The 13622-nt window shown below is 42.7% G+C and overlaps 1 protein-coding gene across 17 annotated transcripts in view; it reads right to left on the bottom strand.

Moving 5' to 3' along the window:
• Nucleotides 1-337: 337 nt before the first annotated feature.
• Nucleotides 338-13622, bottom strand: part of cacna1g (calcium channel, voltage-dependent, T type, alpha 1G subunit) — a 275131-nt gene continuing 261846 nt past the window's right edge. For 13 of the 17 annotated variants that reach the window (XM_030399310.1, XM_030399319.1, XM_030399309.1 and 10 more), the window contains 4 exons: nucleotides 11618-11740; nucleotides 8113-8308; nucleotides 7820-7989; nucleotides 338-2292 (listed from right to left, as the gene is read on the bottom strand). In XM_030399310.1, the coding sequence (XP_030255170.1) occupies nucleotides 1258-2292; nucleotides 7820-7989; nucleotides 8113-8308; nucleotides 11618-11740 (1524 nt within the window). In that variant the 3' untranslated portion in view covers nucleotides 338-1257. The other 4 variants (XM_030399315.1, XM_030399314.1, XM_030399313.1 and 1 more) reach the window with 2 other exon arrangements.

Below are 13622 nucleotides of genomic sequence, written 5' to 3' on the forward strand. Positions count from 1 at the left end.
CTAACAGCTAAGATTTGATCTCAGTTGATCTATGGTGCTCATATTATGTGGTCAGAATGTAGATTGTGTAGCCACATTTGTTGTATTAATGGTGAGCCATTCTTACACTGAAAACCACACATTTTACTCACCTGAGATGTCAGCTCTGTCTCATGAAATCAGATGTAGTATTTTTTTTTGTGTGTTTGTGTGATCTAAGAGTCATGTTTCTGCAGTAAAAGTCCATTCTTCTATCAGAGATGAAATGTGAGGAATGGACATCAATCTGTTGTCCAGAGGGATATAAATCTTCTGCAAACATACACAAACCTAATCATTAAACGCTGGATTATCTGGTAAAAAGAACAACAACAGTTTAATCAATTAGAAACTGTTTTTCTCCATGTCTTCTTCAGTCTGCACAGGACTTCAAGGGCTGTAGGCACTCACAAGAATCAAGCAATCAATAAAATACCGAAACTGAACCCTTATGTGTCCCCAGACAATCCAACAAACCACCATTGTCTAATGCGTGTGCTTAAAAATCCAAGCTCAGTTTAATGACTTGTTTTTTTTATATATATATTTATATATTATTCCTACAAATACATGGTTTTCAGCACTTTGAAAAACGTTCACTTTCCTCAGTAAACCAAGAAAGCTAGAAATATCCTACAGTGAAAAAAAGAGACAAAGACAAACCATTTTGACAAAAAAAAAAAAGAAAATCACAAAAAGACATGAAAATAACAATTAAAATGAAATTAAAAAACAACATCCTGTACAAACACTATGGCCCAATAATTTAAGAAAATAGTGTCTCTAAAACGTTCATATTGCTTTGTACCTCCACTGACCGGGCAAAGCCCACCCTCTGTGACACCAGGCAGTTCATATAGCAACCACAGAGGCCGCCAAATCCCAGGTACTGATGTCACTCCAGAGGTTATGGGGTCATGCTGCAGCCAGTGGCATGCAGGCATAGCAGAAGAGAAACAGTCATGTTTGTGTTGTTGTTCCGTTGTTCTCTTCTTCTCTGGTTGTTTTGGCAGTAACAATACAAAGACAAGGGATGGTCACACTACTACAGTACTGCACTCCTTATGAAACCAAGGATGTTTTTCACTGTTTGTTGTAGTTTTACCATTATTACTCTCTACAGCATTATTACTAGAACTATCACCATCACAGATACACAGAGTGCATCGTGTATTTGTGTGTGTGGAGGGTTCGTCCGGCTGTGTGCATGTGTGTATCTGTGTGTTGGAGTTTCAGTGTTCAGTGCTCAGAGCTTGTCTTCTCAAAGGAGAAACTGGGAAGAGTCAATAGCTTGGGGTTGGTGTTGGGGTTTGACGAGCCTCCATCCTGTCCTGAACCCTCTCCAACTCCCAGGTCAAAGGAGTCCTTGGAGTCACTTGAGGGCGCTCTCCTCCTCAGACAGGTGTCCCGGCTGGGCAAAGGAGGGGGCATCCCTAATCCCCCCAGCCCCATGCCCCCAAGTCCACCCAGGCCTGGGTAGAGGCCAGACTGAGGCTCCAGTCCGTCAGGGGGGTCCACAGAGATGCAGGGTGGGCTCATCTTCTTCTTGCGTCGGGGTGAGGGTAGCAAGCTCTGAGTAGGGGTCTGGCTGTGGATCTGTAAGCTGTTGGCTCGTGACACAAAGCCGGAGGAGGTGGAGGCTGTGCTGCGCTGGGGGCTGGACTCTGCGGAGGAGCATACCTCTACAGAGTGGCGTCGTGGGTCATCTAGCCAGGAGTAAGGACGGGGGCGAGGCAGGAGGACGCTCTGGCCTTGCGTGTCAGCACTGTGGAACCTCTTAAGCTGCCTCAAACATGGACTCTGGCTCTCCTGTTGTCCTGCGTAGCGGCTGTAACCCTCATTACTGCCAGCACCACTGTCCTCTGTCATGACGTCATCACTGCAAGTCAACCCTGCATGGATAATGTGGGATACTTCCTGATCCTCTGAGGCTTCCTCCTGTGGGTGCGGCCTGGCTGGTAAGGGCGGAGGAGGCAATGAGGAGGAGGAGGAGGAGGAGGAAGAGGAAGGGGAGGAGGAGGTGAGGAATTGCTGGTCATGGAGCTGGGTGTGCACGCTGCTGGGGCGCAAGGGTTTAGGGGAAGCACCGGGTGTGGGAGGGACCAGGCAGAGAGCAGGTTGCTGATGATGATGGGAGCAGGGTGAGGGAGACTGGGAGGGGGAGGAGGTGGAAGGGGATGGAGGGAGGCTCAGAGACACCACATTCACAAGTCCTTCATTGCTCTCCCCTCCGTCTGAACACAGAGCCTCCTGAGAGTCAGTAGACACTGCAACCTGAAAGACGGGGCATGGAGTTGGGAGAGGGATATATTTAGGAGAGAGGGGTGAAGAGATGGGGGTAAAAAATGGAATGGATGGGAGGGGGGGGGTTGAGAGGGGGAGACTAGTTAGTGTGGCTCAATGAGGATGAGAAGCAGTAGTCTGGGTCAAAGTTCACAGTATGGCCAGCATATTCCCAAAGTCTCTGTACTGGACATCTTAGAATGTTGCAATTCCAATTTAACCTTTCATTAAGTATGACATGGAAACAGAGAGGTTACACTGCATTACTCAATGGCAGATCGAAATCCTTATTGTGATTAGTTAAGAGTCAGTCATAAACAACTTGTGAGACTATTGGATGTGACCTTTTTTTAAAATGTATGAATTAATGGTTTAGCGCTTTTGTTGTGGCACAGCCATAATGTTGTATATTTGCATCTAATAATAATATTTATATTTGATTGTTATGGCTCCCCTAAACTTAATTATTGTTACATCACTTGCATATTTGAATACAGAAAAATGCATTAACTTGGGAGGTTGTTTATTAGCTGAAGGGAGATCATTTCTACAGGGTGATGTGGAAACTTGAAACCTGAAAATCTGCAGAACCCAACAAAGATTTCGAGCAACCCAAAGAGACATACTCCCAGGGAGCCTGAGAGACGAGGGATCAGGACGGACCTAATTATGACGTCCTCATGTCAATGTCAACAATTGCGTGACGCATTTGTTGCAAGGTCTGCATGAACAAGTGTGGCCAAAAATCCTTCATGACCAAATTCATTGCATGGTGCAGGGGAGTGAAGGGCAGCTTATAGCCACCACCCCTGGTGAGTTGCCAAGAGTGGGACAGTTGACAAGGATATAGCCAGAATCATCAGCAAATGGCTTTGAACAGTGACCCAGTGGTGTAGCCTATGAGTTGTACAAGTGCTGCCAAAAGCTCTGGAAGATCCTGTGAGTGATTTGGCATGGGTAAAGTGTTGCAGACCAGTAGAGGTGGGCAGGGGGCATCTATATACCTAAGGAGGAGAACTCCTCCACGCTGGAATGGTGTGAACAAAGCTAGAGCAATCTTGCTGCTTAGCATGGAAGGTAAGATCTTCTTTAGTGTCTATACAGAAGGATAACAACTTAGAATTGCTAAATTGACACCTCGGCTCAGAGAGGTGGCAACCCTGGAATTCCAGGATGCCTAGAACACAATAGAGTTATCATCTAGCTAATCAGGGAGACCTGCGAAGGGAAAAGAGATATAGTCCTGCCTTGGCTTGACCTCATCAATGCACATAGCTCAAACTCCAACAAGCTGTTTGAGACTACCTTAGACCAACACTGTCCTACTATGGGAACTTCAGGCTCAGAGTCACTTCTGGGAATACAAAATTAGACTGGCACAGATTCAAATAGGGGATCTTGACTGGGTGCACCATTATTGTCATTGCCCTTGCCAAAAACAAGGTGGCCGAAGCAGCGAAAATTGAGTGAAGCCCTCTTCCCAAATTGGGTGTTCTGCTGCCCCCCATCAGAGCTTTTTTTGGGTGGCCTCAGTGTCATCACAACATCAGTACCTGGTTGTAGGGGGTTCCTCCAGTGCCTGGAATCACTTAACCCTTTGGGAAGGTGAGTTTTTAAGATGCAAGGTTTTTGCCGGCACAGAGGCAATGAATGGGCAAAGTTAGAAGTCATCCCACCCTTGATATGATAAGGCATATGGCCATGAAAGATGACATCTATTCGCAAAGTACATCTAGGCCTTTTTTGCAGAGGAACGAGAACAGGAGCATGGTGGTGGGCATGAGGCGGTAGTGAGAATAAACAAGGAGGGCAGCCCGGAGTGGAAGATATCTTGGCAGGATATCCGACAGAACCCCAGCATATCGAGTTCATAATGCATGTTGTATATGAAGTCCCAACGAGCCCAGCAAATCTACAAATCTGGCTCAAGACTGATTCTCCAACATGTCATTTGTGCCCTGCAAAAGGTTCACTTGACAACAACCTCAGCAGCTGCCCAACAATCCTGGGGCAGGGCTGCTATTGCTGGCAACATGACTAGGTATTGAAAACAGTTGCAGAAGCAATCTCCAAAGCTGTGGCAAACAGCTGTGGCATCCGCTGAGAGAAGAACATTGCCTTCGACGGGGCTGGGGAGCAGCCTCAAGCACAGGCCAGATCAGCAGCTCAGAATTGGCCCTGCTCTCCTTCGCATCAAACTGGGTTTAGTGAGTAGACTTGGGATGGGCACCTCAAGTGATTAGTTCTCACATTATGACAAATCCATTGAGGCCAGAAGCGGTGCTATCATCAGCCTTGTCAAAGCAGGTGCTACTTAGGACCATGTGGGAGAGGCAACTAAGTAAAAGCTGTCCAAGATGGAGGAGCTGGTGGATCAGTGCCAGAGAAGAGGCTGGGAGGCTTGCTGTGAGCCCTTTCAAGGGGAGCGTTAGAAGCTTTGCTGGCTCCTCACTATGCCAAAAGATGAGTGTGGCTTGGCATCACTGGGGCTTCAAATGAGAAGGCCATCAAGTCCATAGAGGCCACAGAGGGGGCCTCTAGATAGTTTTGGATCAGGAGGAGTGATCAATGGGCCAGCACTGCTGGGATATAAGCCAAGGGGTATATAATGTTGAATGACCCCAATCATAGGATGATCTCAGGAAATTATTGATGATGTGTCCCAGTGCTTCATAGGATGTATCTATATGTCAAATAATTCCCAAACTCTAAACTCTCAACATCATGATAAAGATTCTTTTAGACAATTTTCATGTTGATTATTAATGTGACCAAAATTACATTGCTTTTAAGAATCATTCACGTCGTTGGTAACTAATGTATTTAGACATATGGCATTTTCCTGTAAATCACGTTACGATCACGCAGACTGGGCTAATAATTTGTGCCAGAAGGCCAATCGCCCCATTCGCTCCATTCCCAAAAGACTACATATACTGTAATTTTTTTGTTGACTGCTTAAAATAGTAACCTAACTTTGGACTTATTTGGAGAAAAACAAAAAAACACATAAAAAACAGTTAAAAACTAGCCAACCGTGTTTCACAAGATAGTCAACTGTACTTCCATAATCAATGGTAAATGTATACATATTAATATGTATAATTTGTGTGCACTATGTTTTGCACCTGTCATTTCCTCAGAGCCCTGAACACTCAAAGTTTTTTTTAGTGGGTATCAGCTGACATGATTAATATTCCAAAGTAAGAAGCTCATATTTATTTCTCTTCTCATGTGTCCCATGAACGCTAATTTTTCAAAGTTGGACAGAAAGACTTAGCTGATTGAGTGCCGGCTGACACAGTGAACCCTGAGCCAGACAAACTGACCTTTGACCTTTGACACAAAACCCTGTGAACCATCAGCAACACGCTTTTCAGTTAATTTACAACTGAATTCCGACCAGTGTTTCCATGCTGTCATCCTTACCCCTGATTAAAACCATCTACAGGGTGTGAGGCCAATAGTCAGAGGGTAAACATAATATGTTGCTACTGCAGGAAGGAAGGAGGAAGGGTTAGTAAGCACAATGGAAGCCTAAATTCATAACATGTCCTCATGAACTCACGACTTTTTCCTCATAGACCACAGATGAATAGTATTTGAATATAATTGTGTTGAATCAGTTCAATGAGAATATGTTGAATCTATAGAGATGAGAAACCAAGGCTTGCATGAGTTTAAGAATAAAGCATTTTGAGTTTGAAATCATGGGTTTCCCTGCATGAGTTTGAATTACATGACCACAGAGACACCTAGTGGTCAAATATATCACAACCAGGCCAGGCCAATCACCAGCCACAGCAATAAAACACTGAGTTACAAATAATATGAGTGCGTACTATAACAATACTAGAAAATGATCACCCTGTCAGACTTTTTGAAGCAAAATCGGATTAAGTACAATAACTACAGTACTCAACAACTATGAACGTTTAAAGTTCTAAGCTTTTCAATAAAAAAATCACAAGTGCTCTATCACTGCGGTACTGTGTGTACAAAATGGCCAAATGCATATGGACAGCACTTGTGCTGTAGCAATCCCCTGAGTTGTTCAGTTTGTAGTGTAGTAAGTGCACTGCATTGTGGGTTAATTTCTCAGCCAAATAACACATTTGTCTGGCTTGAATACATTCTATAACTCAGCTACCAAATAGTCCACCGATACAATGTTACACCTAGCTCCTGCCGCTTATATAAGAATGTAGAAGTATTAGAGTTTCCTACAGGCCGAGTTACCTGTTTAGAGAGTGTCAGATGCTTTGTGGCTGATGTTTAGCAGTTGACCGAAATTTTGTGAGTGACAAAGGGAAAGGAGGAGGGAAGCCTGTGAGTGTGTTAGTCACTCTGTCTCTTTAAAGATGAATGTGGCGTCCAGTGTTTCTGAAAGGCCCAGTGGTAGCTAAAATCTGCTGTTAGTTGCTATTTCAGAAACAGGAGTATCTGTGTTTGAGAAGTAGCTCAGGGTCAGGTGGCTTTTGGGCCCAACTGAGCTGAGATCAGCGAATAACAGATACAATATGGAGAATGAGACAACAGATAAGGTAGCAACAGGAAAAAATATAAGGAGGAAAAAGGGAAAAAAGAAGAAGGAGGAAAAGTGAAATAGTTTAGAACATGAAATGAGGAAAGAGATTTAAGAAAGCAGTAAACACTTATTTCTGTGGGACAGGGTCTAGGGCCACAGTTGGGGAAAAAAAAAACATCACAGATTTCAAGAATTAACTTTTTAACTACTTTAAGAAAAAGTATTTTTTAGCTAGTTATATCATATAAGAACATAGTCTTAGTTGCATGAGAATTAAGGCACATTATTATAAGGCCGTCATTTTCAGAGCCATGACAATAAGGTAGGAGCACCATATGATATCACATCAGCTGTTGCCTTTATAGGTCATTACTCACTGACATACTTGCTTTTGTTATGCCAGTTTTCTTTTCTTTTTTTTTTTTTGGCCATGCTTTCTGGAGAAAATCAACCGCTGCATCAACACACGTCCAGCTGTGTGACTCAGAAGTCATTTTATTGGTAAAACCATGGTGGTGATTGTTTTGATTGGCTGAATTATGTGTTATTCACTCATAATTCGCACTATGAAGTTTTGGAGAAGAAATTCAAACTCAGATGTTTAATAATTACAATATTAATGTGATAATGAAATGGCATAATATAAATCATGGGTTTTCCAACATTATCATCCCGACAAATTTGTTTTTTCTCCCCCCCGATAGCGGCCATAATTGCTGTAATTATAAGCATAGGTTTTTATTTTCACACTCTAGCAGCTGCCTCAGAGATCCGCCTCTTGTATCTACTTGAAAGTTCTTTAATCAGTAAAATCAGCCTCTAATGCATTTGGTACACATAAAAACTTGAGATGAATTGGGTCTTAATGGCACATGGTTGAACACCACTGACATTAAACACAGTTTTCCTCACACAACAGTACAGATACCAACAAAAGAATATATATATAGACCATGAAAGTAAAAATCTGTAACATTGTGATTTAGTCACCTGTCTGCGGAGCGTACGGCTGAGTGTGTGTGTGCGTCTTGGAGGTGGTAGTCGTGGTATACTCTCTGAGTCTGAGTGGCTGTGGGGGCTGATGGGTCTGAAGAGGTCTGTCGGGACGGTCAGCTGCTGTGAGAACTCCTCCGGTTGTGAACGCACCGAGCCACTTGAGCCTGCATACAACCGAGCACAGTGAGTGATTTGGCAGTCAACCTGCATTATGCTTGTAATCAAGGCCTCGCATTTCTATTTCTATGTGATATCTATTTGAAAGGTAATGGCATATCCTACATTACCTGATTGGGCCCTGTGGGTGCCCAGTATGTGCTGGGGCCTCTGTGTCTGTGCTAGAAGCTGTGCTGGAGCTGCCTGGCCAAAGGGGGGGAGGAACATGTAGCTGTCGTTGGGCAGGGAGTGTGTGCGTCCCACCGCAGGCTTCCTTACGCTCAGTAGGTTGCCCTCCAGTGGCTCCCCAGGATCAAGCTGCTCAGGCTAGGGAGAGGGAGAAGAGTGTCAGGGTCCCTCTGGACTTGGAAGGACTGGGACTAGTCTATAACTCAACCACTTTCACACTCTTTCAAATGCATTCACAGTTGATATCTTTTAAGACACAATGTGAACAAAGAGGAAGTAGTCGTCAGCATACACAGAAAACAAACAGGATCTTTGCATGGCACAGAGCTGCCACAGATCACAGAAACAAGACCGTGCTAGGGTGAAATTTCCAAGCAGTTTCTTTTCTTTTCAAGTGTAAGACACTTGTGTCTACATTTACCCATGCAGTTGTGTATGTTCACATTAGCCTGCTCCGTGATTGTGTGTCAGCTGGGGCAGTGTCCTGCAGCCTGACCCATTACAGTTCACATTCATCAAAGAGCTACTGGAGCTCTAGCACACTTTACAACCCAGTAGCAAACACACGACAACTCAGATAGGATTCAATAATACTACAACAACGGTAGAGGACAGAAGACAGTACAAACACAGAAGAAGACTGATAGGAATAGACGTGGACTCACATGAAAAGCACATAGGAAAAATACACAAAACTGAGGGAAAAAGGAGAGAAAAGGACAGAGAGAGGATAGAGAGAGAAAATAAGAGTAGAGACGAAGGAGAAAAAACTGCAAACTGGCAGGTAAGGAGGCGCACTACTCTACTGGACTGGACTGGACTGGACTGGACTGGAGAGTAACACACATTAGGCTTGAAAGGTGGAATGAGAAAGAGAAGAGAAAGTTGGGGGCACATGGTTAGATTCACCAGGGTCTTTCAACGCCTCTTGTTCTGCTCTACCTTTTTACTCACCCCACCCTTCCTTAGTTTTGATTTGTCCTAGCACAATCCAATTAACAGTGCTTTCGTGTAATGTGTTGGCCAGGCTTCCCTGTTTCTGAGACCGATGGTGTATACATCAATCACACTGCATCGCTGGCCTGGATGTGCAGCATGGGCCAAGGTTACAGTGACCCTCTCTGATTAAGACATGTGACTACAGGGAAGCACTGTGATCGTTTAATTAGCCAAACGGGTTGTTAATTATACCCTGCCAACCACATGACATTCAATTCATTTTCAATTTAGAGGAGAAGATGTCCTTCCCCTCAATGGCAGAATCCCCTGCGACAGCATGTATCATCGTTGGATGTACAGATTAGTTCTGGAAAGGATGCATACATAAACGTCAAAGCATGATGAAGCGTCCCGCTAAGAGAAAATAATGGCTGAGGCGGTGACAAAGAAGTCCATTATTTTCTTAATCAAGACTTTAAGAGTGCATTATTGTGCTTATATCATGACCACTTAATGCAGTTGGCTCCATTTGTTTTACATGGGGCTTATATTGAAGATTGTTGCAATAGTGTGTGTGCTCAAGAAATGATTTATGATGGTGGTTTGACTGTAGATCCTCAGTTATGGCTGAAGTATTTTTGATATATGATTTTAACACCCAACTGCCAGCCAATGAGACACACATTCAGGATGAGTACTTGTATATCCCTACAGGTATATTGGATAACACTTTATTTGATTGGTCTGTAATTTCCTGGTAATTTCTTGAGAAGTTTCCTGGAAAGAATTATGTAACTTTGAACTAATTAAAAAAGAAAATACAGACAGAGCTATGATTAAGTTATTTAAGTTCATTCAGTTGTGTTTAGCAGTTTTTAATCCCAACTAAACGGTAATCAATTCCTCACTTCTTAGTGGATAATTAAGTCTCTGTATAGGCTGAATTGTATGCTTACTTTTAGAAAAATAAATTTTCCATGTTCAGCTGATCTGCTGTAAAGTAACGTATAGACTAAAAACTTTTACTAGTGATTCAATGAAATCACTTAATTAGGTATGTCAACTCCATGTGTTATTACACATTAGACCGTTGTTTCCAGGAACTTTCCCACAAATAGATAGTTACATATAAGACATGGCAACTAAGGAAACTATTGGAACTGTATAATTAAGTGTTAACATATTCGTGTAGCTGTTGTATAAAGAAATTATTGAACAGTTTAGAATGTGTGAATATGTGAAAAGACATTTGATTGGCTCAGTTTTAGGCTAAATCACATTTCCAAATTTTACCCCTGACCCTTGTTTCGAGTGCCGCCCTCACCCCTCACAACAGAGGTAGAAAGGGTAGTGGTTGATATTCCCTTTAATGAAGTAAGCTGACTTCTCAAAACCCTCATAGTTGTTGTCAGTGGTGACTGGATGTTTCTAATATGCTGTCTTCAGTGGTGGTAATTTCCAATACTGTGGTATTCGTGGTATTATCACAATGCCATAGAGATATAAAAAGCATGGATGCTTGCAATTTGTTCACAACTTCACACTTTAAATCCTATCATTAAATGAAAAAGAACACTGCTATATTGCCTGGCCATTACCTGTGCTTTATAAACTACCCTGCCAGTCTGCACTGATTAGTGGAGCGGTACCAAGTGCAGAAATTTGCCTGCTGGATTTAAGCAGAGTTGGAGTTAAAATTTGGTTGTTGCCATTGAGGGGGTATGCAATGTTGAAATATGTCTAAATGGGTCTGTCATGCATAAATCAGCATTAACAATGTAATGCTAGCTAGCCAGCTAGTTAGCTAGAGAGACATCATCAAACTAAAAGTGATTGTTTTATGATTTTTTTTAAAAAAAGGACCATAATATGACAGTTCACATAACCCCTGGTTTTAAGTGTGCCTCTGGTGTACTGGGATCGGGCCTTGCCCTCTTTTACTGTCTAAATACAATTTCTGTGTGTCTGTTCAGGGGCTGTTCCCATGATATTCAACAGCTAATTGTTAGCTCCGCCATTTGGTGCTAGGTAGGTACTGTAGAATGAATTAATATTGTGCATTTTCATCCACAAATACCTGCTGACCATGGCTGGAAACAACTATGTGAGTGAGCGATGTGAGTGATTTCAAACAGAAAACCAAAACATTATAAAGCTTTGGAAAGCTCTTAACATTTGGAAAACAGCATTGTTGGGGATACTGCTCTCTGGGCTTTTTTGAATGCGGTACCTCTCACATAAAAGCAAACTTGTGGATCCATTATTATAAAAAATCTCATTATAGCTGCTGTAAATGTTTTTAGTTGTGCTAGGGCTTATCCAAACTAGCTGTTTAGCTAATCCAGTTGGTTTCCCTCTGCCAGGAAGACTCTCACAAGCAAGTGTGTGACAGTAGTGGGAGGACAAGAGATGTTGAAAGTGGCCTGGGAGAGGAAACACTACAAGATACTGCAAAGGGGAAGAGAAGGAAGAAGTATGGAGAGGGAGAATGAGAGGAACTGTCAGTACATTGCATTCCAGACTGGTTAGAAAGAGGGGGTTAATATCGTCGGGGGCCGAGTCGTCTGTCAGAGCTAGGGACCAGGATTTCTCAGAGGCCAGAGACAGAGCTTCCATCTCCGCTAGAGGGATCTAGGCAGGAAGAGACAACGGCTGGTGAGCAGAGAAAACAAATGCACACTCCGTGCAACACACAAAAATGAAGGAAGCTATACACAGAAAACACCTGCCACTGGCAGGAAAATTACATGATTGAAACAACACATATAAAAACTGGAAGCATGTGGCACGGCAACAAAAAAGACAGAGAGACAAAGCAATGTTTAAAGGCTGGAAACCACATGAGCTTTTTTTCCTTTAGACTGTATTGCTATTACTAAATTGTTGGGTTACCAACAGCAGCATTACATCAGGGTCCACACACACACACACACACACACACACACACACACACACACACACACACAAAACATACAGCCTGATGATACTGAATAACAGACAAACTGTTTAATGTCACATAAATGAACGAGCAGGCAGGTGGGGATTCATTTATATTGTATGTGCTGGAATGGTGGAGGCTCAATTTTAATGCCTCTAAGTGCCTACACAGCTAAATTTGCTGAATCCAGGAGGGAGCTTTGAGTTAATGCACATCACTGAATCCAGCAGCTCTGCAGAGTTTTCACCCCTGAAGTGTTAAGAAGCCTTGAGCATTGGTTTCTGTATATTTGGCCTTATACCTCCTTAACAGGAGAAATGCTATCTGACAGGCAAATGGGCCATCCATGCAGACAGGGGCAGGGGCCAGAACTCATGTAAAACAGTTCTGGCCTGTGGCGCCTAATAATGACATCTCCAACCCATTTAAAGCTTTTAGAAGATGTGTTTTTTTTTTTTTTTTGCGATGCTAATGTAATCAGTCCAGATGCCTTCAAATGAGGAAAAGAGATACCCAGATGCATTATTCAGTGACTCAGTGATCCATTGCTTATTGGCTGTGCCATTACTCTGCAGACTTGTGTGTAAAAGTGTGATCCTTTGCTCTGGTGGGTTAATTACTTTGTTTGGCAAAGCAGGGATTCACATATGAACATAACAACATGCTGCATGTACACGCAGACGCAGAGCAAAGACTTCAAACTCCAAACCATGCCAATGAGGCTACTAAACCAGACCAAGACCCTGCCAAGCATGAATGAATATAAGTGAGTGGAGACGTGAGCAGTGGGATGAGATCATAGCTAAGGGCGGGATATGACGCACTGCACTGTGGTAGGCAACAGGAAAAATATTTAATGTGGAGAAATGCCAGTACGAAAAAATGGGAATGGCTGTGGGGCTATACGACATGTTCAAAACATCACATTAGCATGCTTTTTCTTAAATGTTGTGAAATGAAGTTTAAACAGGCAGAATGTACCAAATCCTGCCAACTAACTTTTACTTTGTAGGCCAGGGATCCTGTACTCTACAACTGTTATCCATCTTTAAGTCATTTGGGCTGGTATTCACTCATGGAGCTCTATTTCTTATTCAAACAAGTGGTAAATTGTGCCAACAGAGGTGAGATAACTCCACCTGTTTTCAATCACAATCCGTTGTTGAGTCCAAGCTCATCTCCATTATTCCATGGGGAGTAATCTGTCTTACCCAAAGGGTCAGTTCGCTCAGATTCCTTCAAATGCTTGCAAATGCAATTTGTCTAGGAGTCAGAATAATTTCAAGAAATCATTGATGATCAAAAATGCAGAATTTTGTTTTGTCTTTTTTTCGCACTCTGCTACCGACCTCTTCGATTCATCTGATTGGACAGTTGTAATTTCCGCCACAAGGGATCTCTTAATCAAAGCTATCCAAACAAAACATGTAGTTTGATGATGCTGTGAAGAAGCGTGGGATCATGAGTTGTTGTCTTCATTTCTTTAAACATCAGACAAAAATCTATCTGACCTGACTCGAGCAGTAATGTTCACTGACGAGGTATCTTATAAAACTTTCATTCACGTTATGTTTC

The sequence above is a fragment of the Sparus aurata genome, chromosome 20, assembly GCF_900880675.1.
Source record: "Sparus aurata chromosome 20, fSpaAur1.1, whole genome shotgun sequence".
Taxonomy (NCBI): Eukaryota; Metazoa; Chordata; class Actinopteri; order Spariformes; family Sparidae; genus Sparus; species Sparus aurata.